The sequence below is a fragment of the Pteropus medius genome, unplaced genomic scaffold (genome assembly GCF_902729225.1).
Source record: "Pteropus medius unplaced genomic scaffold, Ma_sr-lr_union100, whole genome shotgun sequence".
Classification (NCBI taxonomy): Eukaryota; Metazoa; Chordata; class Mammalia; order Chiroptera; family Pteropodidae; genus Pteropus; species Pteropus medius.
Genome location: NW_024352785.1, coordinates 9,654,785 through 9,672,956, shown reverse-complemented (window position 1 = coordinate 9,672,956; position 18,172 = coordinate 9,654,785). Strand labels below are relative to the sequence as shown.

General features: G+C 34.2%; 1 protein-coding gene across 2 annotated transcripts in view; it reads left to right on the top strand.

Moving 5' to 3' along the window:
• The first annotated feature begins 160 nt into the window (after positions 1-160).
• PGGT1B (protein geranylgeranyltransferase type I subunit beta) overlaps positions 161-18,172 on the top strand; it is a 42,227-nt gene continuing 24,215 nt past the window's right edge. The window contains exons 1-5 of one of the 2 annotated variants that reach the window (XM_039848485.1): positions 161-443; positions 5,541-5,659; positions 14,463-14,530; positions 15,676-15,827; positions 16,931-17,063. In XM_039848485.1, the coding sequence (XP_039704419.1) occupies positions 304-443; positions 5,541-5,659; positions 14,463-14,530; positions 15,676-15,827; positions 16,931-17,063 (612 nt within the window). In that variant the 5' untranslated portion in view covers positions 161-303. The remainder of the gene's footprint in view (positions 444-5,540; positions 5,660-14,462; positions 14,531-15,675; positions 15,828-16,930; positions 17,064-18,172) is intronic. The other variant, XM_039848486.1, reaches the window with a different exon arrangement.

The window sequence follows — 18,172 nt, the reverse complement described above, 5'->3', positions numbered from 1 at the left end:
GGATAAAAGTTCTGGAGAGATTTGTGGATTTGTAGGCTGAATTTTACAAGACTTGCAAGTTATTTGCAAACCTTTGATGCTTAAGATTAGAAAAAGTTGGGTCGTGCGCTACTTAGGGAGAAACAGGAGAGAGAAAATGTTGCTTAAATTTTTCCGTTGACTGTGCGCAGTAATTTAAGTCACCGACTGGGTCGGACTGTGGTGGGCGCACGCGCCCCCGCCCTACGGTTTCACTCTTCAGGGATTCTTTGCTTTGCTCGCCAATTGCTTCCGGGTCACAGCCGACGTTGCTTCCGTAGCAGCATGGCGGCCACGGAGGACGAGCGGCAGGCTGGGACCGGTGAGGGAGAACGGCTGGATTTCCTGCGGGACCGGCACGTGCGGTTCTTCCAGCGCTGCCTCCAGGTCTTGCCGGAGCGCTATTCTTCGCTCGAGACCAGCAGGTAACTTGTGGCCACAGTTAACAGGGCCGGCCTGGGCTCAGGGCCCCAGCGGAAAGGCGCCGCGGAGCCTGATGGCTAACTGGGCGCCCGCACGGGGCTGCGCCGCCGCCCACTTGGCACTGCCCTGTGCCTCCGCTTTCAAGGAGGCCTGTGGTCACACTCATTTCTCTGAACTACGGCGGGAGAGTGTGAGGGAGCTGTAAATCTAGGGCTTTTGGAATCTCCAGTGTCCGCCTTTTTCACTTCCCAACCATTTTTCTTGTCAACTCTGAGCTACATTTTATTCCCTCTTCCAAAACCAGTGAGTCACTTGGCCTGATTACTTGCGAGTATAAAAGAGAAAAGACAAAGCATTTATCATCGAATTTTAGATACATAGCCTCTCCTGTGCTTTTTTTCCTAATTAACTTTTTTAAATTGAGGTAACTGGTTAATGACATACAGATTCCAGGTGCACAACGTTATAAATTCACTATCTGTATACGCTGTTGCGTGCTTAACACCAAAAGTCTGTTTCCTTCCGTTACCGTATATATGACTCATTAACTCTTTTTTAAATAACTTTTTCATTTAGAGTTGACATACATTATATTAGTTTCAGGTGTAGACTCATTAACTCTTAATTGAATACCTGTGTGGTGTTTGCTGTGTAGGAGCGGGAGAGATCCTCTAGAGAAATTAACTTTCCAGGAACTGTAAATCTAATAATAGAAGATTGGCCAAAGAGGTGCTGTTCGTAAAGTAGCCTGTTAAAGTATATTTGCAATAACCTTGTAAACTGGAGTAGGCCGACGAGCGTGATCTGGCAGAGGCTAAGAAACTGAATTAGTCATTCAGAGTAAAAATCTGGGGATGAGAAGAACGCGAGGAAAAGGCGATCTTTGCTCTGCATTTGCTGTGTTTTGAAGTCCAAAGCTGCGTCGGACTGGATGGAAAGAGAGAGCAGATTGGTTTTGCTCTGATCTCTCTCCGCATTTCTGAACTCTGAGTTTCCAGTGTATTTTGAACACTACATGACTGGGTTAGTTTTGGAAGCTTTATAGATGACTTCTGCATACTTGTTCAAGAATTATTATGATAAGTGCTGGAGTACAGCTGAATAAGGCAAACAGTTACAGTAGAGTTTTATGCTATATTAGTGTAGGGTTTGTGGAAACGTGTAGAAAGGCAGGTACCTACCTAATCCAGATTTCTTTGGAGATGCCTTCCCTAATCACCTTTTCCAAAAGAGACCACCTCCAATCACCACCTGAAATTTTATATATATATATATATATATGTATATATATATATATATATGTTTATTTGCTTAATATCTTTTTTCACACTGGATTGTAAACTTTGTAAAGGCAGGATCTTTATCTTGTTTACATCTATAAGACTAGGATTGCCCTGCCCAGTAAGGTAGTCATTAGCCACATTTGGCTATTTAAATTTGAATTAATTAAAGTTAAATGAAATTATACCTGAAACTAAGATAACATTGAATGTCAACTGTAATTGAAAATTAAAAAATTAAAATTAAATTAAAAATTTAGTTCTGTGTTTACAGAACTAATTTCAAATGTTCAGTCACCACATTGGTCAATGACTTTTATTTCTGTTTCAACATTTCCATCATCTCAAAGTCCTACTGGACAGTATTGCATTGGAGTCTTGAATAGTATCTGGCATATGAGAAGCATTAGTAAATATTTGTTAAATAATGTGAGCTAAACCTTGAGGGATGAACAGATTCTTGTTAAAGAGTGTAGCATTGTTTATATGCCTTTCTCCATCTGTAGGTATTGAATGACTATCAGAGTCCAAGACTAGACCTAAATTAAGATTTCATGTATATAATGTAATTAACAATGTTACCTCAATGAATTAAAAAAAAAAAAAAAGATTTCCAAAACTCAGTCTATGGCGCGTAATGATGTGGGATGTTAAAAAATATGTTGATAAATTATGTATTTTATTGGAATTAATTTTAGATGAATTCAAAGCATTTGGATTAAAAAAATCTTCCTATTGTGATTTTTAAACAGTCGAACTTGTAATTGTTATAGGTCTGTGGTTGCATTTTCAAAATTCTGGTGTGTTTGATTGGTCTGTTTAACATTTCATCATGGACAAAACCAGGTAGACTTAATGCATGTTGGCAGTAAACTCTGGTATGGTCAAAAAAAGAATACTTTCCTCCCTCTTGGAGGCCAGACATTTGCCGCAAATGACTTGTGCTTCCAGCTGTGTGCTCTACTTTATAAACATAAGCTTTTCACTATAGCTGTGTTAATCCTATAAACCTTAGCCTCATCTGCTATGTGTTGAAGCCTTAATAAGTATGCAAGATTTTAAGATGGCGTATCACCAGATGACTGATTTCCGGTATCTGTGTCTATATCCAGAAGCAAGTAAAATGAAAAACATGTCATTTAGAAAACACTAATAAACACATAACAATATGACTTTAGAGCAGAATTTCTCAACCTCAGCACTGTTGACATTTTGGACCAGGTACTTCTTTGTTTAATGGGGCTGAACTGTACATTGTAGGACATTTAGCAGCATCCCTGGCCTTTACTGACTAGATTCCAGTAGCACCCTCCCTTTGTTTGGACAATCAAATGTCTTCAGAATGTCCCCTGTGGGAGTAATATCGCCCCCAGTGAAACCACAGTTCTAGAGTAGTGCCTCTAAAGCCTAGACTCACCTGGGAAGCTTTTTTTTTTTTTAAATACCAAGTTCCCAGACTCCACCTTCTGCCCAAAATTTCTGATTTCATTGTTGTGGAGTAGGGCCTAGGCCTTTCTAGGTTTTGGTGGTGATATTTTAGTTGATTGTTTTTAAACTGCTTCTAATGTACAGCCAGGTTTGAAAAACACCCCCGTGGAGAATACCACACTACCACTCAGAAATCTTGAGTATCATTAATTGGTATATAATTGGCATTGAAATCTCAAGCAAATTACTTGAATTCTTTTGACTTCATTATCTTGAGCTAGAAAATTTAAAAGATTGAATAATTTCTCGGGTTCTTAGTAAAGAATATCAATATCTTTTTTAGAGCCCTTTGGTTATGTTTTTTTAGTATGTATTTTTTACTAACAGGAAGATCTTTGTTTTATCGAACTTCGACAGACTATTTTATCAGCAACCTCATTTTGTTCTCCATTTTTATCTCTTCCTTCCTTTTGCTTTTTTCTATAATCTTTAATAAGCTAAATTATTAGATGCTTAATTTTATCTGGTTATAATCATTTACTTTCTGGATTATAGCAAAACTGAAAATCCTGTGAGAGCTGTCCAGAAGAGTTAGATGTTGTATTGAAGGTCTTTTATTTGTTATAGTTAATTCATTAATTTGAGTGCATGCCACAAACAAGGCAGATTTTATTTCATGAGACATACTTATTACCAAGAGCAGTGATTTTCAAATTTGGCTGTTGTTAAATTGAAGTTTTTCCCAAGTTTAAAGTATTTTATTTTGGAGAAGAGCAGTTCCCAGCCGAGAACCTGGAGAAAAGGCCTGTGGTGCAAGACTCTGATTAGATCTTAAAATGTTTGTTACTCTTGTCCCTTCAAATCAGAGAAAATTCCAATAATAGTATCTTCCATTTATTGAGTCTCGCTTATGGGCAGGTAAGCACAATAACTATGTGAAGTGTAACAGTGATTTACAGATGAGGACTTAGGACAGCTTTAGAAAAGGTTATGTAATCTGCTCAGGTTACATATGGCTATAAATTGGCCAATCTAGGATTTGAACCTAATTCATTTGACTGCAGAATCTGAGCTCTGAACTCTAGCTTCCCGCATAAAGGGGTTCTACTGCCCTTAATTTAATCCTGATCTTATCCAGATAAATCACCTCCCTGATTCAGGTGAATCTTAGTGGGCAGTTAGAATTAAATTGATATGTGGAAATTTCTAGTTCCATGTCTAATATGTAGTAATAGTTTCTCAATAATGTAAATTTCTCCAAATTTATTTTTCTTAAGTGTACCAAAATCTCATTAGTTTTAGTTTTCGCCCTCAAGCTTTGGTTGAGATTAAATTACTCTTTGTTTTCTTGTTATCTAATGGATGCCAGCCTTTTCTAGCCTGGGATCAGAGACAGTTGTATCCTTTAATTAAAAAAGAGAGAGTGTGCCCGTTTTCTCATTTCTCAAGTTGCTAATACCATTCTAGATGCATAGGAAAGAAATTAATATAGAGAATAGATGCCTTGGGGCATTAAGGCTTAATTCTCTTTTAGATCTCTATTAAAAAGGTTATAAAATGAGTCAAATGGCTCTTAAGATTTTAGACCAGATAATTTTGAAGTATTAATTTATCCATATTAGACCTAGGAATTAGTAGGCTATGGAAATGAGATAACCATGCCCAAACAACACAGTAGAATGCATCTCAACATGAAAGGAATTATATATAACAAACTCCTTATATGAAAAGCAGTCACTAAGGTACTAGTTTTTATACGAAAGCACAAGGTCTTAGATTTCTGATTTAGTGTCCATTCTTGGAAGGAGGGGATGTTGTCATGTAGTTTTTTTCATTCCATCAAAGAACGATCCTCTCTGGGAGAATGAAGTTGAAATGCATTTGTATTTTCTAAAGTGCTCCTTATTTCTCAAAATTCATTATAAGTTTTTCAAAGGGCTCTCGTTATTTGTACACAAATTTGAATAATGGTAAATTTATTCTAACATTCCTTAAGAATTAAGCACCAGCGATAAGCATAATTACTCTTAGCAAATTAGTGAGAATTGAGGTCTTTATTTTTTCAGGTTTTTGACCTTATATGTACTGAACAGGTGCAGGAAATTTTCTTTTTTAAATCTACTTTTAACCTTGCTGATATACAAGCTTCAGTAAATTCAGGTGAGTAGGATTGGTTTCTTAACTCCTAAATATCTCTTTTTTAAAAACTGAAAGGTTTAATTGATATTATTAAATGTAAAAACAAATTGGGTTTTTTTTTGGATTTTGCAAGATGGCAGTATTGTTTAAATCATTGTAAACTTAGAATAAGTTTATTATTTTTTTGAACCAGAAAGACTTCAGTGGTTTGATAATAAAGGACTGACTTTTTTTTTTTTTATTTTTTTTTAGATTGACAATTGCATTTTTTGCGCTCTCTGGGCTGGATATGTTGGATTCCTTAGATGTGGTAAACAAAGATGATATAATAGAGTGGATTTACTCCCTGCAAGTCCTTCCCACAGAAGACAGTGAGTGAGTTTTAACATTTTATTTTTAGTGTGACTAGTCATGTTTGCTGTAGTATGCTGGACTATCTTAGTATTTATTCATTAATTATTAATATATTTTATTCATCTCTGTTTTCTTGTAATGCAACATTCCCATTCTGTTCATCTATAACATTTAACAAGTCTAACCTTTAATCTCTTGCCAGAACAATTTAGAGTTGTCTGGGATTAAAGAGAGATTCAGTTTTAGCAGCATCCTGTGTTACGTACTTTCATGCCGGTGACTGCATATTGATTATTTGTATTTGATATTTATGCTTGATTAGTTTTATAGCATTCACTCTTTTTTTTCATTACCAGCCATTCTTTTGGTCTCTTCAGTGAAAAACTCACTGCCATCAAAAGGTTTCATTTCAATCTCCTGGTCACTTCCCTCTAACATTTCATTAGCAGCTCTTTATTCTTAGAGCTCATACATTTCAGCCATTTTAATGCTTCTTAAAACTTTATAAATTTTGATCAATTAGATAAATTCTTAAAATTTAGAAATTACCTGATCAACTAAATATACACATTTTATAAACTGTCATTCACTCTGTTAAGTGTAAAATACCTAACATTGATTTAACTTACATTAGAAATTTTAACCTAGAAAAGATCAAGAAATAAGCTCCCAGAAAATCACATAATTTTAATCACTAGTCACCACTTAACCTCTCTCGTAAGGGCCAGCATTAAATAAATTAACAGTGTTGTTCATTGGTTGAAGTAATCGTGCACAAATCTCACCCAGACGAACTTTGGGGAAATAAGTTAAAGCTTTATTTAGAAGAGGTTTGATCTGTTAGTAGATGCTGTCGGACCTAGTTTGTGGCTTTCTACTTTATTGTTCTTTAAGTTTCTAGTGGTTTTTTTTATATGATTTTTAAATCTGTGCCTGTTGACAAATTCTTGTTAAAAATGATTAAGCATTTTGAACAAGGTCTGTCAGAACTTAATACATAAATACTTAATCACTTTTCACTGGCTATATGAAGCAGCATGTATGATATAGTGGTCAGTAGTTACAGAGTCTAACATGCTTATGCATAAGATTTATTGAATGTTCCGCTAAGAGTACTCTGCTAAACCTGTGGAGAAGGGCTTTGACAAATTACAAGATAATGGTCCGCATTCTCTAGGAGCTTGTGGCTGAGGTGAGATCAGGATTCTAGTCACCGAAAAATGAAAGTAATTTGTGTTTTCCCTTTGTACTAGGATTTTTTTTTTAACTAGTTAAAGTCTTGGGATTTTTTTTAAGTCGGATATTAGCCACATGTAAAGTAGTGTTACAGATTCTCACTTTTGTTTGTCTACTAAAAATTCATGTCCTGATCAAATTATACATTGTAGTTTCTTAAAGAAATATATCTCACACAGTATAGGTAAGAAATTATACTGTGGTACATAGAAAAGGTATTCCGTAAGTTTTTGCTAAAATATATTTTATATTAGAAAAATTTTATTGATATTTATTCCCCTGAAATAAAATAACCATTGTCTCTATAGAAGAGTATAGACTATAATATTTTAGTGAGAGAACTCATACTATAGGTTACACTTACCAGAACATTGATTGCTTATTTATCATGCTTCCTGCTTTTGTCTTTTCTTATATTTTCATCTACTTTTAAGGATTGTTTGCTGGCTCTGTGATTGAACTGTGTTTTTGTCTGCTTTTTAATATGTGTTTACTTCCCACTACCATTTTACTAATGAAATAAGTTTTCTACGACACTTTAATACCCATATTCTTTTTAAAGGTTGCTTACTTTTCTCATTATTTGATCTGTTTTGAGAAATTTGCCTATTATTATCTGATCTTTCATATTATCCATAATAATTCTGTTTGGTACATACTCACTAGAATGACTAAAATGAAAAAGGTGGAGAAAAAAAACAAGTGTTGATGAGAATGTAGCACAACTGCAACTTTTCATACAATGCTGACTGCTTTTTACAACTCCTATTTATAACTACTATTTGGCAGTATTTACAAAGCTGAACATATGTACCCAGCAGTTCTTTCTAGTACATACTTAACAGAAATAAAAACATGTGTTCACCAAAAGTTACTAGAAAATATAGACTGTTCATAGCAGTATTTTTCACAAGAGCCCAGAAGTAGGAACTATACAGACTACTCTTCGTTAGTATAATGGATAAATTATGTAGTAGAATATTCACATAATGCAGTACTATACAGTAATGGGAAAGAAAAATTTACAACTTATGGGGAAGAAAAATTTACATGCAAAAATTTGGATGAATGTCACAAACGTGTTTTGAGAGGAAGAAGTGCATAGTGTATTACTCCATTTATATAAAGTACAAAATTGGCAAAACTAATCTGAACTTTTGAGGAGTTACCAGAAGGAGGAGGAAGTTTCTGGGGTGCTGATATGTGCTTCTTCTTGAGCTGAGTGCAGATTTTATGGATGAGTTTATTTTGCAGAAGTTCATTGAACTCTTTAATTATTATAGGTATGTTTTTCTTAAATTTATTAATACTTTGATGAAAATTTAAAAACTTTTTAAAATTAGGCTTGGTACTCACCATCTCTTGAGACCCATCAGTATTCTCTTTCCAATAGTACTGTCATTTCCATGGATTTCATTGGTTCTAAGCCCATTGCTCATTTTTTTTTTCAATCATTGCTGCTTAACCATTACTTAAAATATTTTTGCTTACATCTGAATTGTAAACTTCTGGAGAACAGAGAATTTCTGTTTTACATCTTTTCCCCCCTCTCAGTGTCAGCAGTTGTTAGACTGTTAAATCTCTTATATCTTCTCCAACTTTACTGTTCCTTTACATATTTTCACACTTAGCCCAGAACATCCTTTGGCTCCTCCAATATTTTCTCATTTATAAGGCATTTGCATACTGCGTAGAATATGCTTTCTGTAAATCATAGGTCTATATCTGTCCTACTTTGTGATAGCACATAAAATCTTAGGGAATTTAAAAATCTAAAAATGTTAAAACCCAGAGACCATAAAGGAAAAAGTTGATAGATTTGACTAAATAAACGTTTTAAATGTTATGTACTGAAAGATAAAGTTAGGTAAGTGACAGACTTGTGGGAGATTGTGGCAATATGTATAATAGATAAAATATTAACATCCAGACTGAGGAATTCTTAAAGATTGAGAAGACAATGGCCTTATTAGAAATCAGGGAGATGCAGTAGAAACAATGATGTTGCATTATTTTTTACCTAACATCAATTTAGCAAAAAGTTTAAAAGTTGGCTAAAATCTGGGGGAATCACTTAAATATTCTTTTGATGGAAGTGAAAATTATTACAACCTTTTGAATGGCATTTTAGCAGTATAATTTTTTACCCTGACATATTCTCATGTATGTTGTAGTGTGTAGAATAATGGCCCCAAAAAGACATGCCCACCCAGAACCTCAGAATATTACCTTATTTGGAAAAGGGATCTTTGCAGATGTAGTTATAAAGATCTTGAGATCAATGGCTGGTGTCTTTATAAGAGAAAGGAGAAGGAGATTTGAGGCACAGAGGAGAAGGGCATATGAAATACAGAGGCAGAGATTAGAGTGATAACATGCTAAGGAACGCCAGAATAACCCACAGAGACTAGAAGCTAAGATAGAGTAAAATGAATTCTGCCTCAGACCTACAAAAGGAACCAACTCTGCCAACACCTTGCTTTTAGACCTCTAGACTCCAGACTATAAGAGAATAAATTTCTGTTTAAAGCCATCAGATTTGTGATAATTTGTTTCTAGCCTTAGGAAGCTAATACATGTGCACAAAAACATATGTTGAAGAATGTTTTGGCATTGTTTATTACAATAACAAATTAAAGAAAAATAAATGTTCACCAAAAGTGAAACCATTAAATAGACTATGGTCTAGTAGAGAGTACTATACAGTAGTGAAGTGATCGAGGTAGATATGTATATGTACTGACATGAAATTATTCATATATATGGTTAAATGATAAATACCAACATGTACAGAGGTGTTTTGGTTTAATAATTTATGAATATAAATGTATAGGAAAACTCTGAAAGTATACATAGGAAATCTTCGTGGAGGGGGAAGTAGATGGGAACAGAGGTAGGGCATGCAGGATGAGATACTTTAATTTTATTCTATGTATCTGCATTGTTTGAATGTTTACAATAAATGTTTCTGAATTCAAAAATTCAAGTTAGAAAAAGTCTTAGCTTAACCTCTTCAACACACAACAAAAATAAGCAAAAACTAAAACATATGGTTATATATAACTATTGATATTTCGCTAGTGGCAGGAATAATGCTGTACATTATTTAATATTTTATAATTTTCAAAAGCACTGTCAAATACATCATGAAATTTGTTCTTCCCCTCATCTCCCTTCCCCAGAAGAGGTAAATGAGAGGCAGAGTGATTAAGAGACCTGCCCCAAGGCCATGTAAGTAGTATAGCCAGACTGAACTCCTAGGCTTCTGACTCCATGTACTAGTGCTGCTTTACTAGTTGAAGTGTATAAGTCCCTACTGGAGACTGTCATGTATGGCACTTAAGTCAGTGTGAATATTTAATCAAAATTAACCCTGGCATTCCACTTAACTGCACAGTTGTAAAGACCATAGTGGTATCCTAATAATAAGTGTGTGGTCAGACCACTCATTGTGGAGTATTGGAGCCCTTCTCATCAACCTGAAGAAGAATTTAGGAAACAAGGGATCAAGCTGGGAATTGTGTGTTCCTTTCTCTGATTAAGGGCACAACTGGAGAGTTTTAGAGCTAGAATAGAAGGAGGAATATTATAGTCCAGAATTTTGCAAATGAGCATATTAAGGTCTAGAGAGATTAATTATTTGTCCCTAATAATATAGCTAGTTAATACTAGATACAATATTAGAATGCAGTTTGTGTTTTCTAGTCCTTTGATCTTTCTGTTACTGGATATTTCCAGTACTGGCTCATTGTAATAGGTGTTCAGTTAATCAGGTATAAATAGATCTTATAAACTATTAAGATTAAGTGTTTGAGAATGTAGAAAAGATGGTTTACTATTTAAAGGTAAAATGTTTAATGAATTTTTTTTAGTAGATTTTTCAGTCAGTTGCTGCCTTTTTTAAATAATATGCTTAAAATGTAAGTATAGTTTTATGTGGCTGAATCGAGGATGTTGCAGATTTAAAATATTGTAGAGCACCTGTTTTGGAAGCATTGGAGATCGAGAATTTTTTTTTAAAGATCTCACAGCGGCTGGCTAATGTCCTCAACTGTCCCTAGTCATAGGTCTGGTGAAACATTGTTAAATCTCTAATCTCCACAAAAGAAACTGTTCTACTTGCCTTTTTTTTAATTAGTCTAGGTGCAGTTCTAAAACTAATCTGTGACATTTAGAAAATAGATTTTAAAAAATAGATTTTTGAGCTTAATTCTTTTTCAAAGAATCTAAATGCACATGCACTATACAACGCTTGACATATAGTTGGTGTTTATTATGAGCTTAAAGTAAAACTAGTTTTAAAGTGACATATGACCCAATTAACCCAATTAATAGGAGTTAGCTTTATGACTTAATAATTGTCTCCCATATGCAGACATGCAAATGAAGGGATTTTTTTCTAATAGTCGATAGCTAAACACATATTTTCTAATAACACTTCTCTCTACATACTCATGCATAAACACATATACCTATTACACCCATACACACATTCCCATTTTTGTTGCTTCTCCTTCCCATCTACCTAGTTTCTCTTTTCTGAAGTAATCTGACTTTTTATGATATATTGCTATCTAAATACTTCCCTGTGACAAGATAAACTAGCAAGCTTGAGCTTATGACTCTATCATGGTTGAGGATGCCTTCACCAAATCAGTGGTTCTTTATTCTGACTGTATCACACAGGGATTGCTTTCTTTTTAAAATTATATGATTGACTAGGCTCCACTCTCAGGGTTTTGATATGGGCCTGGGTTAGGACCCAAGAGGCATCTATCCGCATTTCTTTCAAGCTATGCAATTGATTATTGGGCAGCCACACCACTTTCAGTTTGATTTGCTACTACTGAATAGGAACACTAGATGGCGCTAATAACCTCCAAAGGAGTCGAAACTGTACCCTGAGAATCATCTTTCACCATGGTAGTCATAAAGTCAAACTAGTTTATCTTGTTACATGGAAGTAGTTTAAATAGCAATATACCATAAAAAGCCAGATTACTTCAGAAAAGTGAAATTGGATAGATGGGAAGGAGAAGCAACAAAAATGGGAATATGTATGGATGTAATATGTATTATGTGTTCATGCATGAGTATGTAGAGGGATGTGTTATTAGAGAATATAATGTATTTAGCTAGCAGCTATTAGGAAAAACTGCCTCTTTATTTGCATGCCTGCACATGAAAGACAATTATTAAGTTGCAAAGCTAACTCCTGGTAATGATTAGGTCATGCCTCACTTTAAGACTTAAAGTTTTACTATTAAGCTCATAATAAACACCAACTATATGTCAAACATTAAAAGACAGTACATTTAGATTCTTTAAAAAAATAATCTAACAAAACATTATAAACCTGTAGAATATAAAACTTTAATGAGAGTTTTAGAAGAGTTATTTATTCTAAATTTTCACCATTATAAACTGAAGCCACGGTTTCTGTGCATATGACCTCACATTTGGAGTTACTGGAGTAGGTCCGCGGATGTATCATTACTGGGTCAAAGGGTATGAGCATTTTTATGGCTCCTTACATATTGGCACGTCTTAAATGGCTTACCAATTTAAGTCTTTAGCAAGGATAAGAGAACCATGTTCATTAAAGTTAACTATCACCATTAGATGGTATCTTTATTTTTGTTGTCGATAAGGGAAGAAGGTTTGTGGAGAGTTTTAAATTTAGTAATAGTTTCCTAAATTCTTTAAAGAGTTGATGTCTAAGCTACTATTCTAAATATTTCAGGGGATATAAAACTGAGTAAAGTACAGTACCTGATTTGGAGAATAGAAGAGTGAAAAACAGTTATTATGAATTAGTCATGTACTAGTCATAAGAGATATGAAGCCAGTTCCTCACATCAAAGCCTATTTTTAAGTCAGCTTGATAATTAGCAGTGCATGTACAGTCTATTGATGCTGCACTCCTATCTTATTCATCTATCATGCAGATTTTCTAATAGCTATCAAAACCATAATTTTTTTCTTATTGTAGTTATGACCTGTTTTTATTTTACATGTTTAATTTTCTCTTTATTGAGATATCATTGACATAAGTTTAAGGTATACAACATGATGATTTGATACATGTATATGTTACAAAATGATTACCATAATAATGTTAGTTATACCACTATCCCCTCATATAATTACCTTTCTTTGTGTCTCTGTGGTAATAACAATTAAGATCTACTCTCTTAAAGATTTTCAAGTTTACAATACAGTATTGTTAACTGTAGTCACCATGCTGTACATTAGATCCCCAGAACTTATTCATCTTACAAGTGTATACCTCTCGGCCAGCATCTCCCCACTTCTCCCATCTCCTCCTTTCCTGCCCCTGAAAACCACTATTCTATTTCTCTGATTTTAGCTTTTATAGATTTTATTTATAAATGAGAACATACAGTATTTGTCTTTCTCTCTCTGACTTATTTCACTTAGCATAATGCCATCAAGGCCCATTCATATTGTAGCAAAAAGCAGGATTTCCTTCTTTTTGATGGCTGAATAACCTTCCTCTCTGTGTGTGTGTGTGTGTGTGTGTGTGTGTGTGTGTGTGTGTGTGTGTGTGTCTCACATTTTCTGTATTCATCTATTAATGGTTACTTAGGTTTTGTTTTTATATCTTGGTTATTGTGAATAATGCTGCAGTGAACGTGGGAATACAGATATCTCTTTCAGATAGTGCTGACATTTTCTTCAAATAAATAAATACCCAGAAGTGGGATTGCTGGGTCATATGGTAGTTCTATTTTTAATTTTTTGAAGAATCTCTGTACTGTTTTCCATAGTGGCTATACCACTTTACATTTTTACCAAGAGTGCACAGAAGTTCCTTTTTCATGGAGATAACTATATTCTTTCTTTCTTTGGTTCCCAGTTATAGTCCATTGATATCGTGAAAAGTGAAAGCTTTTAGATAGGAAAAAAATTTGTGTGAGTAAACATATTTTGAATGAGTAGAGACTAAATTCTAACTTGTAATGTTCTTTGTACTTCAAAGTGAAGTACATTATTGGACTCAGAATTAAGGTCTGTCTAATACTGAATTACAAAGTACATATACTTTCTGTGACTTTAGAGCAGTTTATATACCTTTAGCTTGCTCCCTTGTAAAGAAGCAACAGTTAAAGTAAAAAAACAGTGGATGGCAAATTAGGATTCTAGATCCTTTTGTGTTACCAACCAGCTGTTACCTTGAATATGTCGCTCAACCTTTGGGCTTCTGCTTTCTGTTCTGTAGAATGAGGGGTTGAATATGTTGATCACATGAAAAATCGTCTGTCCGAAGGAAAAGTATGAAAGCATTTTGTATACAGCGAGGTGGGTTGTAAAAAGATAACATGGTAGAAAATCATTATTTTGTCTCTGACTGGTTTGGAAGTTAAATGAGATTTCCATAAAGAGCCTAGAACAGACCTGTTATGTAGTAAGCATTCACCATTAGCTAGTGTGAAAATGGAGACAGTAGCAAAGCTTTGGTACTAAAATACTCTGTTTCTGAAAGATTGTGTAATTTAACTGCTTTAGCATCTGTAAAAAAAAATAAGGTATACTTTAAGTAAGTATGTTTTTATTTTCTAGGATCAAATCTAAATCGCTGTGGTTTCCGTGGCTCTTCATACTTGGGTATTCCCTTCAACCCATCAAAGGTTAGTTTTGTTTGGGTCAGGAGGAAGAAAAGTGAGGTGAGGAGATTTTAGTGAGAAAGAAAACTAAGAAAGGATACAGAAAGAACCAGGCTTCCAAGATTCAATAGCTAAATACTGTATAATAATGTATATTATGAACTCTTTAAGAGAAAGTTATGCAAACCTTACTTCCAGGAAGAATATGCAATACGTATACACCCAGAAATTCCTGTTACAAAAATAATGTCTCACTGTTGTGTGTGTACAAATTATCGGTGATTTCCTGGAGAAACTGGAAGTAAAGCACTCATATACTTGATACTTGGCTCTGTTAGTAGCCAGTGAACTTGTATGTGTTAGAGGAGGTCTTTGCATTTGGTTCTCATAGGAATAAAGGAAAAACTCTTGCCAAAGCAGTGATTGAAGACCAGAGTAGGGATGAATTTGGTGACCTTTGCGGCAATAGGCAAAATATCTTCAGGGTTATAGCTGGAGGCTTTGGTACCAGCACTTGCAGGTGTAGAAAGCAGTGAGTCCTATCAAAGTGAGGAGTGTTTTCCTTCTTCAAGGAAGCATACCCAGAACAAGTTTTGTAGATGTTTCATCTGTGCACAAAATGCTAGTAGTATTCTACAGTAGAAAGCATAGAATACGTCATTTTGTTGAAAGGGGGCTCATAAAATAGAAACTTCTTCCATGACGAGGTCAACCTGCTTGTATATGATTACAAGCCAGTACCTGGCTGTATATCAAGATTTATATACAATTGCAATCTGAAGGTAAATGGCATGTTGCCAGTTTTTCCATACTCTGCTTCAAAATTTTGGAATAGTGATTTTGGAGAAGGTGACATGATTTGATAGAGGCACTTCTTCAACTTTCTTCCTCTGCCTCAAGTTGTAGACCAAGTTGCCTATGTCACAGTCATGAATTTGGCACAGTGTCTCCAATGTGTGCCCATTGCTTTTAGTAGGGAAATCTAAAAACAAAGGATTCGTAAAATATGGCTATATATACGTATATATAATTGAAATTTGTTTTTCTCAATTCTATATTATACCAATCAGTATGAACAACATTTAATTGCAGTATTTACTGACCTCATGTCAAATTAATGAAATAAGTTTTCATTTCATTTTACTAATTGACATTAATTTTTAATTCAGAATCCTGGAACAGCTCATCCTTATGATAGTGGCCACATAGCGATGACCTACACTGGCCTTTCATGCTTGGTTATTCTTGGAGATGACCTAAGCCGCGTAAATAAAGAAGCTTGCTTAGCAGGCTTGAGAGCCCTTCAGCTGGAAGATGGAAGGTATGGGACATTCTTTTTTACTTTTTTGTGTGTGTGTTTTAAGAAAAATCTTTTGGAACTAAAAAAATGGATACTGGAACTTTAAAGTTTATCACAAACTCTTACTAGTCTGAATTTGAGACAGTGATGGGGAGAAAAGGATGAACATTGTAGGTAGTTTTCTCGACATTTTGAAAGGATAAAAAAAAGTTAATGAATTCATTAATATTTGATGGCTCTTGTGGTGTGTCTAACCAAAGAAGAATCTTCTTTGAATTTTAAGGTGAAACCTTTTTAAGTCTAGGAAGTGATAAAGCAGTAATAATACTGTCTAAAGAAAAGACTTCGCAAACAAACCCTGCTGTGTTGTTACTTCAGTGTTCCATCTACCAATATTTCTGTTTCCTGTCAGTATTTTTAAAACACTGTTCTTGATGAGGGGAAAATTAATGTCAACATATAAAATAAATTGACATTAATTGGAAATACTATAAGACTCAGTATTTACCTCAGCAAGTACACGTGACTAATTTCTCAGTACTTCAGGGCAGTCTTTGTTTACTGCTACCTTATCCTTAATTTATCAATAAAGGAATAGATGAAAGACACAGACTATTATCGCTATAAAACTAAGTAAATAGATAAAAATTAAAACAATATGATCAATTAATTAATGGTTATATATATATATATATATAGTTAGGAGAAATTTCACGTAGCAAAACTTGGGCTTGGGAATTTCTTAATACCCAATAGGTCCCAGGTTTTACCTGCTACTTTTTTTGCCATTAATTCTCAAGCCAGTGTGCCACAGCTGCCCCTGGAGGAGAGCAAACAAACTTACTCTGAGTGGTAGCATGTAAAGCTATCCAGAAATTAGAACTTTGGAGAAGAATAATATTTAGAGATAGTTTTATATTATTCAAGTTAATAGCCCTGTTTTTTATGGAATAATAAAAGTAGTATATGCTTGTTAAATCCATATTTAGATTTTTAAATCCATGTTCATGATAGATTTTTTTGTGAGTAAAGACATGAAATAGGTGTTTCTAACCCTCCTCCCCCTGCAAAAAAAAATAATAAATTATAGTACAGTGTTAATAATGTCATGTTGTTATTTTCAGTTTTTGCGCGGTACCTGAAGGCAGTGAAAATGACATGCGATTTGTATACTGTGCTTCCTGTATTTGCTATATGCTAAACAACTGGTCTGGTATGGATACGAAAAAAGCCATCAACTACATTAGGAGTAGTATGGTAAGTTATGTTGATAAATTGTTTGTTTTAGGTTACTATTGCTGGTATATCAGGGCTACAGTGTAATTCATGCTTCAACTTTTCCAGCAAAAATTTGGAAATAAGGCCAATAAGATTGCTTTCTAGGTATGTCATGTATCAGAACAGCCACATAAAAATAATCTTCAAGGACAGGTTGACTCTTTGACTGTTAAAATTTAAATGTAATCTTACTATATCTAAAGAAACAATGTCTTTTCCAGAAAAGATTGGTTTACCGTAGAAGCATCTTAAAAGCAAATGTTGATAGTCTATTCTAGCAGGGATCCTGGCCAATCATAATGAAAAATTATGGCATCCTTGGAGAGATTATTCCTATATTGCATGTGAAGTGTCAGTTCCTTAAGCCATTTTGACTAGCAAGACCCAAATGTAACAAGATTGTCTAGGCTGACAATAGATTTTTGGATCTACTCTGGTTTCTCAATATACATATTTTTTCAATCTAAGATTTATTTTAAGGAGACTATCAGGTAGATAATGTTATTCCTTCACACAATACAATTTAATCTTTTTTGGCAGCTGTAAGGAAGGAAGGCTTAGTCTCAGCCAAAATTAACTTTTGCTTTACATTTTAGTCTTACGTAAAACTAGAGAAGTGGAAGTGTTGCTTCCTAGGTTTATTACTTTCCAAATGAAGTTTTAAATTTTATAGATTATAATATTTTAGGTTGTTAATTCAGCTTTTACTAGTCAGTATTTCAAAATGAAAATGTAAGTTCTTAGAGAAAAAATATTATTTTTAACTCAATATACATGTGAATCAGAATTTGTAGAATCTACAATAGCATTAATTTTAAAAAGCCTGTGGGGGCAGAAAGAACAAACCTTTCAAGGAGTTTTTAGAGGAAAGGAAATTTATGTTACATACAAGGATGGGTGATGTGTATTTTGGCATGAATACGATAGAAGTGATACTGTGTTCATCTCAGTGCATTGTATTTGGAGGTAACAGATGTTGAGTTGCCGGATTGCTGGTGATGTTAACTGATCACTTTGTCAAGTTGTCATATGCCAGATTTTTCATTGTAAAGTTTTGTGTTTTTCTCTTTGTAATTATTCAGTATCTC